This window comes from Xiphophorus maculatus, chromosome 4 (genome assembly GCF_002775205.1).
Source record: "Xiphophorus maculatus strain JP 163 A chromosome 4, X_maculatus-5.0-male, whole genome shotgun sequence".
Taxonomy (NCBI): domain Eukaryota; kingdom Metazoa; phylum Chordata; class Actinopteri; order Cyprinodontiformes; family Poeciliidae; genus Xiphophorus; species Xiphophorus maculatus.
In genome coordinates, this window is record NC_036446.1 from 33,369,032 (window position 1) to 33,388,058 (window position 19,027).

General features: G+C 38.3%; 1 protein-coding gene across 1 annotated transcript; it reads left to right on the top strand.

The window, feature by feature from the left end:
* Window positions 1–7,799: 7,799 nt before the first annotated feature.
* aldh1a3 (aldehyde dehydrogenase 1 family member A3) lies at window positions 7,800–18,500 on the top strand. Its single transcript, XM_005802660.3, has 13 exons — window positions 7,800–7,909; window positions 7,981–8,085; window positions 8,818–8,958; window positions 9,511–9,640; window positions 10,448–10,509; window positions 11,811–11,939; window positions 13,207–13,320; window positions 14,362–14,464; window positions 15,084–15,268; window positions 15,630–15,794; window positions 16,101–16,258; window positions 18,015–18,089; window positions 18,176–18,500. Exons 1-13 carry the CDS (start codon window positions 7,811–7,813, stop codon window positions 18,243–18,245), a joined length of 1,536 nt encoding a protein of 511 aa, XP_005802717.2. The 5' UTR covers window positions 7,800–7,810; the 3' UTR covers window positions 18,246–18,500.
* Window positions 18,501–19,027: the final 527 nt, after the last annotated feature.

The following is a 19,027-nucleotide window of genomic DNA, read 5'->3' on the forward strand; positions in this document are numbered from 1 at the left end:
GTTTTCTATCTTTGCTGTCATGATGCCTACATTTCTGATATTTTCATGTTCTGTATTGCATGATGTTATAGGTTTTACATGAGGCTGTATCTCTGTTGTTTCTGATAAAACTTCTTATAGAGATGACCAGCAGTACTGTATGATGTGACTTTAATTACATTTTTCAGATGCAGATACGGCCTTCTTCACATGTCAATAAATGTTTTTTACTTTTCTTTGCAAGTAAAAGAAATGACAATATCACCAAAAAGTAAATTTAAGTTGTTCGGTTAGTGAAGCTTGTATAACTCCATTGCTAATAGTAACGTGCAAGTTAAGTGACGTTTATTATAGCACATTTCAGCAACAAGGCAAGCAAAGTGCTTTACACTAAACATAAAACATAATAGTAGCCAATTATGAAACAAGTAATAAATATTACATTACAAAATCATCAAGCAAATACACATTAAATATGTTGATCAATGTTCCATTTACTGGTAATCAAAGGTAACTCTAAACAGCTGGGTTTATATGCTGGTTTTAAAAGGTTTTATTTAGGCTATTTTGCAGTTTTCTAGAAGCTTGTTCCAGATTTGTGGTGCATAGAAGCTGAATGCTGCTTCTCCATGTTTGGTTCTTGTTCTGGGGATGCAGAGCAGAACCAGCATAGATATTAAATAGGAGGGACCCCAGGACTGAACGTTGGGGTTCCCCACATGTGATGAGACATTATATATTAAAGTCTCTGTTCTTTGATAAGATTTAAACCATTCAACTGCTGTACCAGAGAGACCAACCCAGTTCTCTCTAGAAACATGTCCTGGTTCACAGTGTCAAATACTGTGCTGAGGTCCAACAGAACCAGCACTATTAGGTGTCACACTAGGTAGAGAAAGACACTGGACCTGCTAAATGCTAATGCCAAATACAGACAACCTCCACTCTGTCCCCCTGCCTGGCCACTTTGATCACAGCCTCTTACAACTGCCTCCTGAATACACACCCAGAGTGTGTGAGCCTCCAGTGAGAGTCTACAGGACTACTTCTAGATCACAGACTGGGAACCATGGAGATGACAATGACAGACTGACTCACTGCTGATTACATTAACTTGTGTGTCTAGAACACTATACCTTTAAACTCTATCCCAGTTTAAAGAACTCATAGTTCCATGTTTTTTCCAAAAAAAGCACTTTGTTCACATTAGTGGTTGGTAAAGTAACTAGAATCATATGTTCCAGTTATAAACGTGTGTTATTCTGTGCTGCAAAATGAGACCAGGATAAAGTGGTTGAGCTGAATGTTAGAGAAACACTGATTACAACAACCAGAAAGAGCTTCTTTGTTCATTTTTCTACAACCTGACTGTCTTGGTGTTCATAACAGAGGGGTTTGTTTTCTATGTCCCCTTCCTTTATATCCCGCTGCATTTAAAGTACAGACAGTGTGTTTTGAAAATAAAACAGGGAAAAAAGAAAGTGGTTCTTTGTTTAATCAAAATTCAACTCAAGGCAGCTGAATGTCACACCGCTGACCCTGGTCAATGTCTCCTGGTCTCAGTGAAAACATAAAGAGTCCCTTGAGAAAGGCGAATGGAAACGAGCCAGCAGCTTCCCTGGAATGCCATCTCATTTCCTGGAGGACAAACGTGTTTCATTTAACTCAAATTAATAATATACAGGCCTGAGAAGTGAAGTACAGCACAGTAACCATGGTGAGCCTGGAGATGAGCAACAATATGACTAAGGTGAATATTATGGAATATTATGTCACCCATCAACACAAAGTTAAAGGAAAATATGAAGAATTATTATTAGAAAAGTTCTGAAAAAAGTCCTAATTCTTGGAGTGGCTATGTGTTTTCTCTGTATTTTCAGTGCAGCAGTTTACTTTACTTTAATGTGGCCGCATTCTTCAAACTGAACTAATATTTATGGCAACTCAGATGGTGAAGAGAAATCATTCCAATACCAATCATAAACTTTTTTTTTTCCAAAACCAACAAACCTGTCCTCTTCTCCCCACTGAGGTAAACAACCTGCTCTGCTGAAGATCATTAATGTCCTTCAGCTTTGTTTAATAAGCCTTGAAAACATCTCAACTTCTTGTTTTTTGTTTCCTGCCAGACAGTCTTTAATAAGGTTAACAAGCTTGTTAAGCAACAATTAGCAAGACAAGTGTGTTAGAGTAGTGCTATTAGCAGTGGAGCACAGGCCTCGTATAACAAGACCAAACTAACAGAGTCAGTCTGATAATGCTGGTGAGAAAAAGATCATCAGAGCCACTCTTGGACGGACACGCTCACGCACACAGAGCACAAGTATTTCTTCTCTTGGTACATTTCTGAGAAAAGTGGCCAAATTATTGTAATAGATAATCCAAAGGCATCAAGAACTATCTGGAGTGGAGATGTGGGACAGAGAAACCTCACCATGTAATCCAACCAATAATTTGTTTCCATGTCACTGAACTTGTTTTCACTGTAATCATCTGGCTGAGTGTCATGTCACAGAGAGCGACCTGGTTTAAACGAAAAGATGAATAAATCGATAACAGAGAGAAGCAGCTTTGTGACCTGATCTCTTGCTCACAATAAATGATTTTGCACTTAATCATCATTCGTCCTGTCCATTTTCAATTGACTACCAAAAGGGAAAATAAAGTGATTAGTTTTTTTTGTTTTTGAATTGGATATGAAGAGAAGACAAACTTTCTTCTGAAAGGAAAGAAAACACACACACATGCGCACACACACACACGTACAGAAACACCAAGACAATTTCAAGTGGCTAATCCTCAAGTCCTCCTGGGCTTTCAGATTCAAATGGGCCAAGTAAGCAGCTATTTAAAGGTCATGTGAAGCAGCAATGTCCCAAATGTGGATCCAGTTAGAAAGACAGACACTTTAGTTTCCTTTTCCGTTCTCGTCTTTGTTCGCATTGAGAGTTCTTGTTGCTCTATTTCTTCCTCTCTTTTACTGAAATGTAATTGCTGTTATCACCAGTCAGATTAAATGGTTTTGTCATGAAGAGACCACTCAGGCTTTTCTGATGGAATTCACGTAAGAGAAATGTTTTATTTCTGTAACTGAGTTGTTGAGGCTAAGACATAGAACAACAGTTCTCATTTCTGCAACTTTAGCCAATGGAAATGCATTCATTTTGATTTGAAGGAAACAAAATGAAGACATTTTGCTTCTCATGGTGCAATAGTTTAGTCCCAGTAAGTTTATTTATTTATTGTTCTTGTGGTTTTCTGTGGGAGGAGAAGAAGGGAGACTGTCAGAGGAATGGTGATCAATATAGTGGACAAAGTTAGGAAGTTGTTATGGTCTTACGGTTGCTGAGGCAGGTCAGTATCCTGGAGGAGGTAAGAATCACAACTCAGCTGTGATTATCAGATGTTTCAGTTTATGGAAGGATGTTCTTTTCTGTTTTTAAATGATAAATGGTGAAAGGTTGATCACTTGGAGGGTGGACAGGTGGGTGAGCAGCTCCTAGGAGAAGCAACCAGGAAGGAGGAAACGGAGCAGTGTGAGCTCCAAGGAGACAACTGGAGGAAGAACTAACCATCTGGCATCACTGCTGGAGTCCTCTCCTTTTGAAGCTCCCTCTGCCAGTCACATCCTGGAGAAACGAAGACAACAAACAGCCTGACAGTCACAATGTCAGGCTGTTGTGATAAAGATGAAAGAATGTTCACATGTTGGCCAGTCAAGACTCAGACCCAAATCTAACTGAGAATCTGAGGCAGAACTTCATGTTGACTCAAACTCTATCCAGTCGGACTGAGTCTGAGTTTTTGAGTCATGCCATCAAAGACATGAACCTGTAACTGCTGTCAAAAGTGACGCTTCAGAGTATCGGCTTGGTGTGTGTGCGTGTGTATTTGTTTCTGTTACATATAGAGGACCACTTTCCCCATTTTAACCAAGGGAGGTTATTTGTGGAGCGAGTGGGGCTGGCCTCCTGGTCCTCACTGTTTTTGCTCTTTACCTATGCTCTACTAGTTAGAATTAGAGGTATGGAGTGAGTTAATCTGGTTAACGTTAGGCCTAGGGTAGGAATTGAGGTTATAATGTGACAAAAGAAGGTTAAAAAAATCTGGGCAAATGAATACTTTTGTAAGATACTTACCGCAAACTGCATGGTGCATGTCCAGAAGAAATGATCAGTTACTTTAATGTTGCTTAAAATTTTGAAACACATTGTTCATAGTTTCCTTCTATTCTGTTTGTTTTTCTCTGAACCATATTTTTGCTAAACAGCAGGATCCAATATTCTGCCTGACTTTGTTGTTTTGTTCATTGGGGTTCATTCTGTAACAAGTGGAGGAGAAACGTGTTCACATCAGGACCTGAAAGGAGGCTTTGTCTCCCTCTGAACACCTGGACAGGTTTATCTTAGTGGTTCCCTCCCTCTGCTCCTCTCTCACTGCCTCAGTCTGTCCATCTTTTTCAATCTGAACCACTCCCTCCACCCCATGCAGATCTCCCTAACCTTTAACTGCAAACAAGCACTTTAATGTACAACTCTATGATTCCTATGGTGCTTAACTGGTTCTATACTTCCTGCTTTACTTCATCGCAGTTGAGTAAATGAATGACACTTTTGTAGGTTCTCATGGCCTTTATAGAACAGTACATGGACAGGAAACAGGAGGAGCAGCGAAGGCCAGAGACTGAGAACGGACCCCGGGTTGAGAACCACAGCCTGAGCACATGGTGCCACTCAGTGCCACACTAAACATATTTAATATATTTCACTTTTTTCTGAGTTTTACCTTTCAGAGAAAACCATGGACAATAGTATTTACAAAAGTTGTAAATAGCTAGCTTAAAAACCGACCCACTTCCTCCCTCTGGCTGTGTGGATCAAATTGCCGACTTTGCCTGAATCACGAAACATTTTTTATATCACTGTCATAAACAGTGTTTCCCCTTCAATGGGAAAGAGCAGCATTACAAACTGGTTTCCTACTAATCCTTTGAAGACCAGATGGGAACCAGTGTTTTCCATAAATTCAGCCATGATGGTGAAGGCATTTCTCCATGGTTACTGATGGTTAGATGGACCTTCTCCATAATGCAATATTTGAAATCATCTTTCTAGTCATATTTACTTATAAAGTACATGAACCTTAATCGTTTTACCTATATAAACATTAATCTTGCCTTGTAAAAAGTTTACAAATTACAAATTGTAATTACAAATTGCAATTACACCGAGGGCTGACAGTCATTATGACTGTCGACTGCTATCCATTGCCACTGTATCTTTTGGTTTTGGTTGTTTTGATGTCCATCGTGGCGGAGTGGGCGGAGCTCTGAACAGCATGAGGTCACGTGCAAAAGGTCAACACAGGCTAGCTGAATATGGCGGTTCTGAGACAGCTCATGTGATTTGAGCTGTCTTGACTTGACTTTATTGACTTGACTTAAAGTCAAGTCAAGTTTATTTGAATGACACATTTGCTGAAATTTGCTATGCAAAACATGATGTATGCTTTACATCATAAAAACATCACACAGTAAGCAATTGTGAAACAAGCAAGAAACATTACATTTTGTCAAATGCAATCATCCAAATAATAAATGCACATCAAATATGTCAATCAATCTTCCATTTACTACTAATCAAAGGCGACTCCAAACAGGATTTTAGCCTTTACAGAAACTCAGTGTTTCAGCTGTTTGGCAGTTTTTTTCTTTTTTCTTGGAAGTTTGTTCCAGATGCACCACAAATGTAGATGGATTGAAGGGTTGATGGATTGATGGATTGATGGATTGATGGGGCGTTATGAAGCGTTTCAACACATTGCTGAACTGATACTGTGTTGATGCTGTGTCACTGAATACTGACATCTGCTGGACCTTAAAAATCCCTACAAGCAATATAGTTGACACTATCAACTGACACTGATTTGATGACTTACTCTATACACTTACAATTTAAGTCATTGTATTTTATATTGTATCATTTCATGTCTTCATTTAAATGTAAAATATTTTTGGATACAGTCAATAAATAATGTGAACATGTATCATAACGTGATATGATACACATCACGGGTGAACCGGATGTGAATGAGGATGCTTGTGGACTAAACTTATTTTTTATTCTTTTATAAATTTTTATTTTAAAAAGTTATGTTTTTTCAATGTTTTGAAATTAAGTTTTGACACAGCTCGCTCACACGGCACAGATGAGGCTGAAGTGCAAAGAAATTGTAAGGACTACAATTTCTTAACTATATTATTTTTATTTAGCAATATTATTCCACAAATTCATAATGTCTCATCAGTTTGTATGACTTCTCAAACTGAATAAAAGGAAAACATATGATCTAAATTGCTTAAAAATTTCATTTCAGAGACTAAAATACATATTTTTTTAATGCAAATTTAGCATGTATTAATTATTTCAAGTATCATAATAATAAAAATAATTAAGCAATTTTACTTGCTTTTGTGTTTAGCGAGCATAATGCATTGGTTTCATCGCTTTAAAAAAAGAAAACTACTAGAGGGCATTCTTTCTTTTTGCCATTAATCGTTTGGATATAATTATTTCATTCGCTCCTCCATACATAAGTCTAAGGTTTTGCTCACCCATATTCTCACACACAAACCTGAATTTATTTCTCTGTCCTTTCTCCCCTGTCTTTTTTTTTTTTAGCTTGTCCAATCAGTTAAGTCCATTTGTGTGCATCATTATGGAGTTGCTGAGGTGAAAAATGGGCTTTCAAAACCTTGTTGTTCTAATTAAACACCGACAAAAAGGAAAGGCGATGAAGAGGAAACAATGGCCGACTGTATGTGAGTGCAAGTATTTGTTAGCCTTTGTTCACCCTGATGGGTTCCTGCAGAGCCAGGTGCAAAATGAAGCAGAGTTCTGGAAAACACTGCTACTTTTGCTTTGTTGTTAATTACTGCAGATCGAGTTAATTTCACATTTTAAACCATAATGGACTTTTCTCTCAGTATTCTCTGATTTGACAAGGAAACAGTCAGCAGTGAATTTCTTGATCTAGGCTTCTGAATCAGAAATGAAGGCCCACCATCGCAGTTTCACTCTCAGATCAAAAAGACAAAAATAGATTCCAAAAATAATGTTTTACCTTATTGTTTGAAGTGACCATATATAACTCTGCCTACTTGTTGTCAGTGTAGAGAAGTATCAGAGTAACTGGGAAGAGCTGCTGTGTTTCGGTTTAGATTGTCTTCATTTCTTCATATGGTTTAGACCAGGGGCCCTCAACTCTAAGCCTCAAGGGCTAGAGGGCCAGTGTCCTACAACCTTTAGGTGTGTCCCTTCCTGGTCCAACACAGCTGAATCAAATGGCTGATTTTCCTCCTCAGTGAGCAGTCCAATTCTCCAGAGTTCTGCTCATGACACAAGTGTTTTAACTGAGGTGCGTTGAAGCAGAGACACATTTAAAACCTGCAGGACTCCAACCCAAAAGGCCTGGACTGAAGGATCCCTGGTTCATACCGATGCATCAGAACGTAGATATTTAAGGAAAACATTGCAAAACTGGGGCAACAGTGGTGATGGTAAGGAGTTTGTTCTGCTTTTTCACACTACTGTATGTAAGTCCATAATTTAACCAGTATTGTTGTAGTTCAGGTTTTATTTGAGTTATGAACAAAAATAACAGAAGAGGCCTGGCTCTACCCCAGACTTTGCAGGAACAAGGTTCCTGCTTGATTTGCAGGGGCGGAGTTGAGCTGCCAGGAGCTCGTCTGTGAGGAGGGGGGACACTTTAAAGGCAGTGAACTGGAGAACGAGCAGCCAGACTCCAGCCTGCACCGCACTGGGACCTAAGCATGGCACAGAGGGGGACAACAAGGAACGGAGTGGCAGACAAGATCCCAGCTTCAGATCTACCTCAGCCTGCCAAAATCCAGCGAGTCATTTACACCAAGGTACGCAGCTGCACACACACACATTTAAGCCTGGAAAGAAAGCGTCTCAAGCACATGTGGCTTCTCCACAGATTTTCATCAACAATGAGTGGCACATGTCCGTTAGTGGAAGGACGTTCCCAACTCTGAACCCGGCAACTGGGGATACAATCTGTGAGGTCCAAGAAGCAGACAAAGTAAGAACTCTGAAGAATCACTGAGAAGCATAAAATTATCCAATTCAAATTCAAAAACACCCCTGGCAGATTTAGATTTAAAATTGTTTTAATTCAATCAGGAAGTTTGTTTATCATAGAAAATGAGACAGACATCACTGAAAAGATTATAAAACCATCTAAAGTCAAGTGAAGTTTATTTGTATAGCACATTTCAGAAACAAGGTAGTTTAAAGTGCTTTGTATTATAAAAATGTCATACAGTAACCAATTGTGAAACAAGCAATAAACATGCTTTGTAAAATGCAATCACAAAAATAATCAAATATCCATCAAATATGTTGATCAATGTTTCACTTTCTACAAATCAAAAGCAACTCTAAAGCACTGATTTAAAGCAGTGATTTGTTTCAGTTGTTTTGCAATTTTCTGAAAGTTTGTTTCAGATTAGAGGAGGGGGGGCAGGGGGGGAGGTGCTTGTATTTGTTTTAGCGTCAGGACCATTTTAAAAACACATGCTACATTGTGTGTACTGACTGTTACTTATGGGGCCCAAAAGAAGAGGTGCTGTTTTTGGGTTACAGGTTATGTTTAGAACTAAAGTGTGAAGTGAATTTTAGTTGGTTAGATTATAAGCATCTATGGTTAAAGTCACAACTCTGATACTAAAACCTTCTGAAAAACTGAGGAACAGCTTGCAACCTAAGTGGATCCTGACTGATGTGGTATTCCTCCCGGCCCTCTCGGGTGCAGGAGGATGTTGATAAGGCGGTTGCAGCAGCCAAAGCGGCCATGCAGCTGGACTCTGCTTGGCGGAAGATGGAGCCCCCCCGCAGGGGGAGGTTGCTGCACAAACTAGCGGACCTGGTGGAGAGGGACCGTAAACTGCTGGCGGTAAAACACCATCACAAAGATACATGTGACAGTAGACAAAAATATGTGGGGCATGCATGATCTTTTAATGTAAGCCCTGTAAACATCTTGTTTAAGTAAACCTTAGCAAGCTACCATTTCAGGAGTGGTGGTTTCAGTACTTTCATTACAGTACAATGAATGTACTAATGTACTAGGATGATACTAATGTACAGTATATGTATCCTCCTTCAAAACTCCTGTTCTTACTATTTTCCTCAATCTCTCCCTATGAAACTCATGTCAACAATTCATCAGTACATACTGAATTGTGGAATGGGATTGAGGAGGATATATATATATATATATATAGTATATAGATATAGTATATATACTGTATATATATAATGCTCCACTTGTGAAAATAAATCTGTTGGGCTTCTCCTTTGCAACCAGATGACAGTTCTGAGTATCACACTGCCTGTCAGAACATGGGATTTAAAAAGCACTATAAAGTAGTGATTACTGTTTAGAAAAATCTTACAATAAAATTAAATGTAATAAGTGCAACTGCATCTTTTCTTCATTCCTCAGACCTTGGAGTCACTGGACACAGGGAAGCCATTTCTCCAAGCTTTCTTCACTGATCTGGAAGGTAGCATCAAAACGCTGCATTACTACGGAGGCTGGGCTGATAAGATTCATGGCAAAAGTTTGCCTGTGGGTGAGTGTGTGTGGAATCTTTCCTCTAGTTGTCAGCTTGTAGTTCCAAAGCTTTAAAGAAAAAAACAATATCAATTTGTCCAAACAAACAAACTGTACAAACAAATCCCCACACAGGGCAGCAGTGGATAAGTAGGGAGGATAATCTTCCTGCAATTGGTAAATCGATGGGTTTGATTCCAGTTTCCCTCCCTGCCAAGTCAGTGCCTTGTTCCCTACCAGTCTGTGTATGAATGTATTTGGGTGCTTAGAGAGGTCAAAATGAATAGAAACCCACAATATAATGTAAGCTCAGTCAATGCATTATTCTTTATAGTCTAAGTAAGCCTTCCATCACTGTAGATGATGGGACATGCAGTCCAACACAGCTGAGGAAAACAAATGGGATGAATGGCTTAATGAGAACTAACACAGTAACCAGAAATCTAATTGATCACTTTAGATAACCCAATTCAAGAATGAGTCAAAGTAGAAAGCCTGCATGTGGCTGTGAAACTTAATACCATAGTAGCAGAAAAACTGTAAGTAAATGTACTATAAGTAAACATTTGTGTACTACAAATGTTTACCCAACTTACTGCCGGGTAAACAGCTTTAACATTTGTACAACAAATGCTTAAAACATTTGTAACACTGACTTGGTTTCAGAGACTTTATGGACGACGATATCTGACTTCTATATGTAGAGAACTATAGATCACAGCATGCTGATGACAACCACTACAGCTTAAATGTGAAATATGATTTTGGTCAAGCACAAGAGCAGAGGTATTCATGAAATGTCAATAACTTTTTTTTTATTTTACAGATGAAACCTTTGTGTGTTTAACCAGACATGAACCTATTGGCATTTGTGGAGCCATTATCCCAGTAAGTATTTGAAGAAAAAGGTCAGAACATAGTCATTAGATGTCAGAAACAAAGAGTCATGGTGTGTTTTAAAGTGAACCCGATCACGGCAGACGAGAGACATTAAGTTCAGTTGTAGAATTAATGAAGAAAAAATAAAGAAAGAGTACACCAAAGAAATCAAAAACAATAGAATTCACAGGGGACTAGGAAATGAATCCAATATAAAAGAATAACTAAACTAAAGAAACTACAGAGACAAAGAATAACTGAAAACAAGAAATAAACTAGACTCACTAGTTTATTTCTAAACTAGTGAGTCATTTAGAAAGTGGAAATGGAAACAAGGCAGAAATAGTAGAAAAAAAGAAGGAACATGAAAAAACAACAAAAACCAAACAACCCCAGATCCTAACAGTTTGATGGACAATTCATAGAGAGTTTTATGTTATGGAACCTCAAAATTTAGGAACATGTTTGGGATGATATTACCAACACAGAAGAAATAGGTTCATCCAAAGTTATTCACACTGGCAGATTTAATTTTAAAACTAATTCCATTCGACCAACAAGTTTGTTTTAATGAGAAATTATACACAGTCCATTTCTAGATAAAGATATAGGAGTATAAGGTTATATAAAAATAAAATATTCTAGTTTTATTCAGTTTTATTTTATTTTTTTCCCAAAAAATGAACATATTGAAAATAATTTGTGCCATTTTCAATAATTAATTGAAAGATCTTAATTGGCAGTACTACATTCTAAACTTGTGATTTCCATGTCTCCAATGGTATTTTGATCTTTTTAACTTTGGTGATGAGTCCAAGTCTTTGTGGTTGAAGGGCCTCTAAACCATCAGAGAATGAAATGCAGCTACTAGGATAGTGCAGAAGATCACTTTACAACCAACCAGCTAGAAAATTATGGATGGAATGAAGATCAGAATAGACAGAACATTGAAGGTGGTGAAAAAATGAATCAAAATCACCACGGAGCAATAAACATGACAAATGGATTCATTTAGAAAATGTTTTTTAAAAAATTGTCATTACCAGTCAAAACAACAAATGTATTTCAGAGTTCAACACATGTTCCATTTTCTTATACATGGCTCAATTTATGGATTAATTTAACTTATGTTCATGATTTTGGGTTTGTGAATCACTTCAGTTATTACAGCATCTGGTAAGAATTTCATGTCCATAAGTGCATTAAACACAGAGAACATTGAGTTTACACGTTGACATGTCTGCTACATAGTATTTTCACTGCTGTAAATTCTCTCACTGTCTTTTATTTTGTTTTTTGGTCTCCACTAGTGGAACTTCCCTCTGCTGATGCTCATGTGGAAGTTAGCACCGGCCCTGAGTTGTGGAAACACTGTGGTCATCAAACCGGCAGAGCAGACCCCACTCACTGCGCTGCACATTGGATCACTGATCAAAGAGGTCTGATTCCGGGCGTGCCGTGGTGGCGTAGTGGTTAGCGTGACCCGTATATGGAGGCCTTCAGTCCTCGACGCGGCCGTCGCGGGTTCGACTCCCGGACCCGACAATATTTGCCGCATGTCTTCCCCCTTCTCCTCCCCCATTTCCTGTCAGCCCACTGTCATATAAGGGACACTAGAGCCCACAAAAGACCCCCTGGAGGGGTACAAAAAAAAAAAAGAGGTCTGATTCCAAAACTGAGAGAATATTATCTTCTGTTTGAACAAAAATGTTTAAGGAAAATAATAGTTGGTGCCCAGATTCTCATGGAAAATGCTTTACTAGGTTTCTTTCATAGCCAAAGAGAGCACCTTGCTCTCACCTCACGGCTTCTGGAGAGGTCCTGTGGAATTCCTAAGTGTTCTTGACCTGAAATTATTGATGTGCTTGAAACATTAAGACAAGACCATATTTACTGAATGACTTCTTAAACAGAATTTTAAAAATCTTTTATTCCTAACATATTGTTCTGGTCAGACATTTACGTACAGACATGGACAGAAACAAACCTGGCCCAAGGTTGTCTGGGGCCTTAAGCAGAATATGATATTGGTTCCTTCAGGACGGTCAGACATTAATTAGAAGTTGAGTCTCTTTCACTGGAAATATTGTGAAAATACATTAAACAGAAAATAAAGATAGAACCCTAATTAACTTGATCAGACAGCTTATCGGCAAAAAAAAGTTGATTTGGGAGTGAGTTTTACTTTAAACTTCTTAGTCGGGCTCTTCTGAGATTTGAACCCAAGACCTCTCACACCCTAAGAGAGAATCATACCCATAGACCAATGAGCCTCCCTGTCATTGGTCTAGGGTGTGAGAGTAACTGTATAAGTGTGTGGGAATAGGACAAACTTTCATCTAGCCTACTAGTCTAAGAGCTCCTCCTACTGCCTGGGTTCAAATCCCAGTCGAGCCCCGTTGAATCCTTCTGAGCCATGCACACAGATTGAATCCATAAAAACCTTTTTAACCACAATAGAATAGAATAGAATATACTTTGTAATCTTGCACATACAGAAACTCAGTTTTTAAAGGAAAATCCTTTTCGCATCAACCACAATTAGCCATTGTTTGCTTTCTGGTCCAAGACCATTTTTACCTCATCTGGCTTGAATATTCTGAATGTGAGATGAAGATTAAAATCTTTTAGTAGTGTGTCTGGTTTGGGCAGATGGGTTCTGGTGTCTTACATTACATTAGCATGCTCTCTGGATCTCCATTTCAGGCAGGCTTCCCTGCTGGAGTGGTGAACATTGTTCCAGGGTTTGGATCCACAGCCGGAGCAGCGATTGCCAGCCATGAAGGCATTGATAAAGTGGCCTTCACCGGCTCCACAGAGGTCTGTGACTGCATGGCAAAATGTTTCTACTGCACACAGTTATTACGCTTTTGTGAATTTAATGAACTGATCAAAACTGAAAAATGGGACGTCCCTTTGTACTAATCTCCCTTGTATTAGAACTTTATAGACCCAGAGCTCACAGCTACAGGCAAGTCTCCACCAGCTTTACTCATTTAAAGACTTGAAATTTAGCCAATTACTCTGCACAAAAGTTCACGTTTAGTGAACTTGCCTGGGCAGTCTCTATTAAAATACATTTTCAATTCGTCACAGATTTTCACTTATATTTAGTTCAACAACCCTAAACACAGAACCAATCTGTGTTTAGGGTTGTTGTTCTTCTGGAAGTTGAACCGCCACCTCAGTCTTTTATTGCCTCTAACAGATTTTTTCCACAATTGTTCCTCAATTAAGCATCATCCATTTTTCCACGCACTTTTACCTGCTTCTTTGTTCTGCTGAAGGAAAGCATCCCCACAACATGATGCTGCCACCGCCAATAGCAGCATCATGGTGGTTGCCTGTGTATGCTAATAGGTTTTGGTCTCACCTGACTCCAGGGTCTTCTTTCATATGACCACTGTGTCCAGGCTTGTGGTAAAATGAAGACAGACTACTTTTCTTCTTTTATGGTTTTCTTTGCCACTTATGGATAACCAGATTTGAACATCTTTTGAATACAACTGACTACACTGGATACTATTTAGCTGTTTCCAAATCTAGGGGGGACATACAGTATGCACACCACACCTTTTAAAGTGTTTTATCGATAAAACATCTATAATTTTCCTCCAATCCATACAGTTATGCATTACTTTGACTTTACAGCCAATTACCAAAGAACTACTTAGAACTACAAGAGGTATGAATACTTTTGCATTGCAGTGATCTGCATCAGTTGATATGAAACATTCTACGGTAATTGAATGTTGTTTTTTCATCTTTATTATATAAAAACTGGTTCTTGCACATGGATTCACATATTTCTACCTATATATGTGTTTATAATCTGAAGGCAGTTTTACCATTTTCTTCCAGGTGGGCCAACTGATCAAAGAGGCTGCAGCCAAAAGTAATCTGAAGAGAGTCACTTTGGAGCTGGGAGGGAAGAACCCTTGTATTGTGTTTGCTGACTGTGACTGTAAGTAAAATGATCCTTGCTTTTTATGCTGCTTGTCATGCCCTAAGGTATGCATGCGTGTGTGGGGGGGGGTGTGTGGGTATGTGTGTGTGCTCGTGGGGGTGTGCAGGCGTGTGTGTGTGGGCTTATGCATGTGTGTGTGTATACTTAAACCATTAGGGATCATTTCTGGCATAGTTACTAACCTTCTGAAGATCGCTGGCCCTTCCTTGTTGGACGTTGTTGCCACCAGGTTATTAGCTTCAGTGGGTAATTACTTTTTCACATATAGCCAAGATGATTTGTATATTTTTTTTTCGTTTTAAATGAAATAATCATTTTAAAATTACACTTGTATTTTCTCAGAACATCTTTGTCTAATTTAAACTTTTGTCTTTGACTTCAAATTAGCAGAGGGGTCTTAGACTTTATGAAATAACTGCCTGACAGCTCTGAGATGAACATATTTTGATTTGTGGAAGAGTTTTTGTTTTTGTAGAACCATGCAGATCACTGAACGACTGAACTCTGACCTAGAGATGGTGCCATTTCTTCTTAAATTTGCATTTGTTTCTGTCTGCGTCTGTGTGTGTGTGTGTGTGTGTGTGGTGTGCGTGTGTGTGGGGGTGTGTGTGTGCAGTGCAGCTGGCTGTGGAGGAAATTCAAAAAGGAGCTTTTTACAACCAAGGCCAGTGCTGCACAGCTGCATCACGTGTCTTTGTGCAGGACAGGATTTATGAGGAGTTTGTGCGCCGTAGCATAGAAAATGCCAAGAAGATTGTCATAGGAGACCCACTGGACCCCCAGACGACACACGGGCCACAGGTGTCAGAGCTTCAGATTTTAAAGTATCATTAAAAAAATTATGAAAACACATTTATGAATTGGAACTGTAAAATACATGACTGACTTTCACCGCGTGATAACTAAGATTGAATGAGAATCCATCCATCCATCCATCCATCCATCCATCCATCCATCCATCCATCCATCCATCCATCCATCCATTCATTTCTACCTTTTTGTTCATCTTTTAAACTCTCCACCTGGTCAGTCCTACATATTTATTTTTATATTCTTAAATATATGTATATTATTAAATCGGGAATTTTGTGTAATCACTTGCAAATACAAAATAAAAAACATTTTTATTCATTCATTGTTTGTTTACCTTCCCTATTACTAGATAGACCAACAACAGTTTGAAAAAATAATTGACCTGATAGAAAGTGGGAAAAAAGAAGGAGCCAAACTGGAATACGGAGGAGGAGCTGTGGGAGAAAAAAGTCTCTTTATTCAACCCACCATCTTCTCCGAGGTCAAAGACAGCATGAGAATTGCCAAGGAAGAGGTAACAGCACGATGCACTGTGTTATGGAGGAAAATGGGAAAAGAAAAAGCCACATGAGACATGCTGTAATAAAACACCCAGAAGAGAAAAGCAGGTTGATTATCTGATAGTTTGCAGTGAAACAAGCCAAACTACCTAAGACACAAACATTTGAGTGACAGAGTGTCAGCCATCCCAGGTCTAGTGGTACCCGAAAAATTAATTGTCAAAATGTCGACCTTATAAAAAAATCCCATTTAGCATTGTACAATGCAGTTTTTTTTTCTCTTCATTTATAAAGCTTCATTTATATATTTGTGCTTTCAGATCTTTGGGCCTGTGCTCTGTATATTCAGCTTTAAGAGCAAACAGGAAGTCATAGAGAGGGCCAACAACTCTCAGTATGGCCTGGTGTCTGCTGTGTTCACAACAAGTATGGACAGAGCTCTGTCTGTGTCTGGAGCCCTGGAGACTGGAACTGTCTGGTAACCTTTTCTTCTAGTGGACAATTACAAGCTTCTGAATTTCTATGTATTAACTGAAGCACATTTTTGAACAAAAGACTCAAAAGGTTTCATTGAATGCAGTTAGATATTCACTCAGTTTTCCCTGAAGATGTTTCAACACCTATCCAGGAGTCTTTTTCAGTTCTGGAGGAAACTTCACCAAGTTATGAAAAACCAGACAATCAACATCTGCTTCCATGAGAGCTGCAAACTGAAAAACACGTTCTGTCACATCACCCTCTCAAAAAATAATTAAGTCAGGAGTTACAATGTTTTTTTGTTTTTTTTTTAAATAAAGTTGCTAATCTTCAGCTCACTGATAAACTGATTGTAGGTCGCTATCTTTGTTATGGCCAGTGGCTTGTAGATTTGAAGTATGCAGTGTAATGTGAACCAAATAATAGGCAGAAGTTAAAGAGTGGAGATACTCCTCATTTGCATAAGAAGAGAGGGATTATTTTGGTGAAGTAAAAATAGGGGACAGAAAAATTTAAAAATACCACATGGTAGTGAAATTACTTGTGAAAAAAAATGAAAGGGGAAATTAAAGAGACTATTGACTCTTTGCAACCATGTCACTATTCATGCGATGCGCCATGTCAGACATCAGAAGTGAACAAAGGAAGTATTGAAAGGAATCTCAGATTGATTTTCCATGTTGTCTTTGCCAGTACAGCCATGGCTTCTACTTGTTCAGATTGATTGAATTTGTCTGTGATAGTAGCACACCTAGCTGGTCTCTTAAACGGTGGCATTTACAAAAGTTGGAAACATCTAACTTAGAGACTGACCCATACCTTCTTCTTTGTTGATTTCATCAGATCGCTGACTTTGCCTGAATTCACATGATTCTTTGCATGATTTGCTATGTAGTTATGTGTTTCCTGTTACACTGCATACAAAAGTCTAGAAACCTACTAGTTTTTTCATACGTTGTAGGCTACATGATGGTGGGGCATCTTCTCCATGGTTGCTAATGATTTGTTGCGCACCTTCTCCATAATGCAACATTTGGTTGCATCTTACTAATGCAACCAAATGCATGATGTGGCAGAATGTGTGTTTCAGTGAACTTTAATCTTACTTTGTAAAAAAAGTATTTTCTGCAAATCCACGAATACACAGAGAATTGCCCTTCAGCTATTCCTTAGTATTGACAGCTACTATCCATCTCCATCTCATTAAAAGGTTTACAATAAAATAAGTTTAGTTTGCATCCTTGTCTGTTTGTCCAGCTGACCACACAGCACCATGTGACCATTTTTACAGTGAAATCCACTTATTAAAAGCATTGTTAGGTTACCAACTGTATGGTTTTCGATAAGCTTTACAGGAAGTGATGCCTGTTTTGAGTCAAACACTATCTGAAGATTATGACGCCATGTGCAAAGGGTCAATAAAAAAAGGAAAATTTTGTTTTTAAACAGTAAATTTATATTATGTGGTTAAATATATAATTAGTTGGAACTTAACTGAAAAATTCGAAGTTCAATAAACTTTAAAAAGTTATCCTCAGGTATCCTTTTTAAATTAATTGGTGAATTTTATTTATTGGGCCATGTATTTATTTCTGCTTTTATTTTCCATTCTGTAAATTTCAGTTCTCTGGTCTGTTGCAGCTATTGTGTAACACAACGAAATATTGAAATACTACTACTACTAATAATAATAATAATATCAATTATTATTATTATTATAAAATCATTGAGGCTTATCCTTCTCTGTCTGTCTCAAGGATAAACTGCTATAACGCCATGCATGTCCAGACCCCGTTTGGAGGATACAAGATGTCAGGAAATGGAAGAGAGCTGTAAGAAACATCAGCCTTTCATCATGTTTATTTCCTTTGTCCCGCGCCGCCTGAACATCTTTCTCTGTTCTGTCTGACCTCTCCAGAGGGGAATACGCCCTTGCAGAGTACTCTGAGGTAAAAACTGTAACCTTCAAGATGAATGACTCCATGTGAACGGAGCTGGGAAGGTCCATGCCCCCCTGCACTGTCCTGATCCTTATGCCATCCTGTTTTAAAACTATAGAACATCAAAATGCTTGATTTAGATAGTTAAATCTCCAGGTTGTGAACACTAATAGAAAATATTTGGGTTGGAAATTCTATGCCTTCAGAAAGCATTAATCTCTTTTAGCATTTTTTCACATTTTTACACTTTGTATAATTTAATTAACATATATTAACATGTTTGTAGACAATGGCAAAAATGATTTATTCACAATGAGAATTTTAAAGCTGAAGATTAAATAAAGTGTGTACAGGAGATATTATGTTTATCTCCTGAATTTCCTGAAAGTTTTTCAGAACATTTTACTATTGTGGATCAATTTTCTACATGACTGCAGCATGCTGCCACCGCCAGGCTTTGCTGGGGAAATGCTATTGAGAGAGTGAAACTCTATTTATTGTAAACTCTTGAAGTGAGTAAATGTGACAGCGCATCTGTGCACAGGGACACGAAGTGCAAAAAAAAAAACAGTTGGCATTCACTAAGATAAAGATACGTTAATAAGAAATTATTAATTAATGTAATTAATGTTGAGTGTAAGAAAAGTATGGAAGTTAGATTTCTGACACCAGTTACTCAGAAACTGGTCTCTGGTCTCTTTTCTTCCAGTGTGTGTGTGAATGCCAGGATCAGCAGAAACGGGATTATCCAGCAGTCACAGCTGATTTCAGCTGTTAATGAAATAAGCTGTGTTTCAATGTAAACTGACCAGGATGAAATAATTCACTAT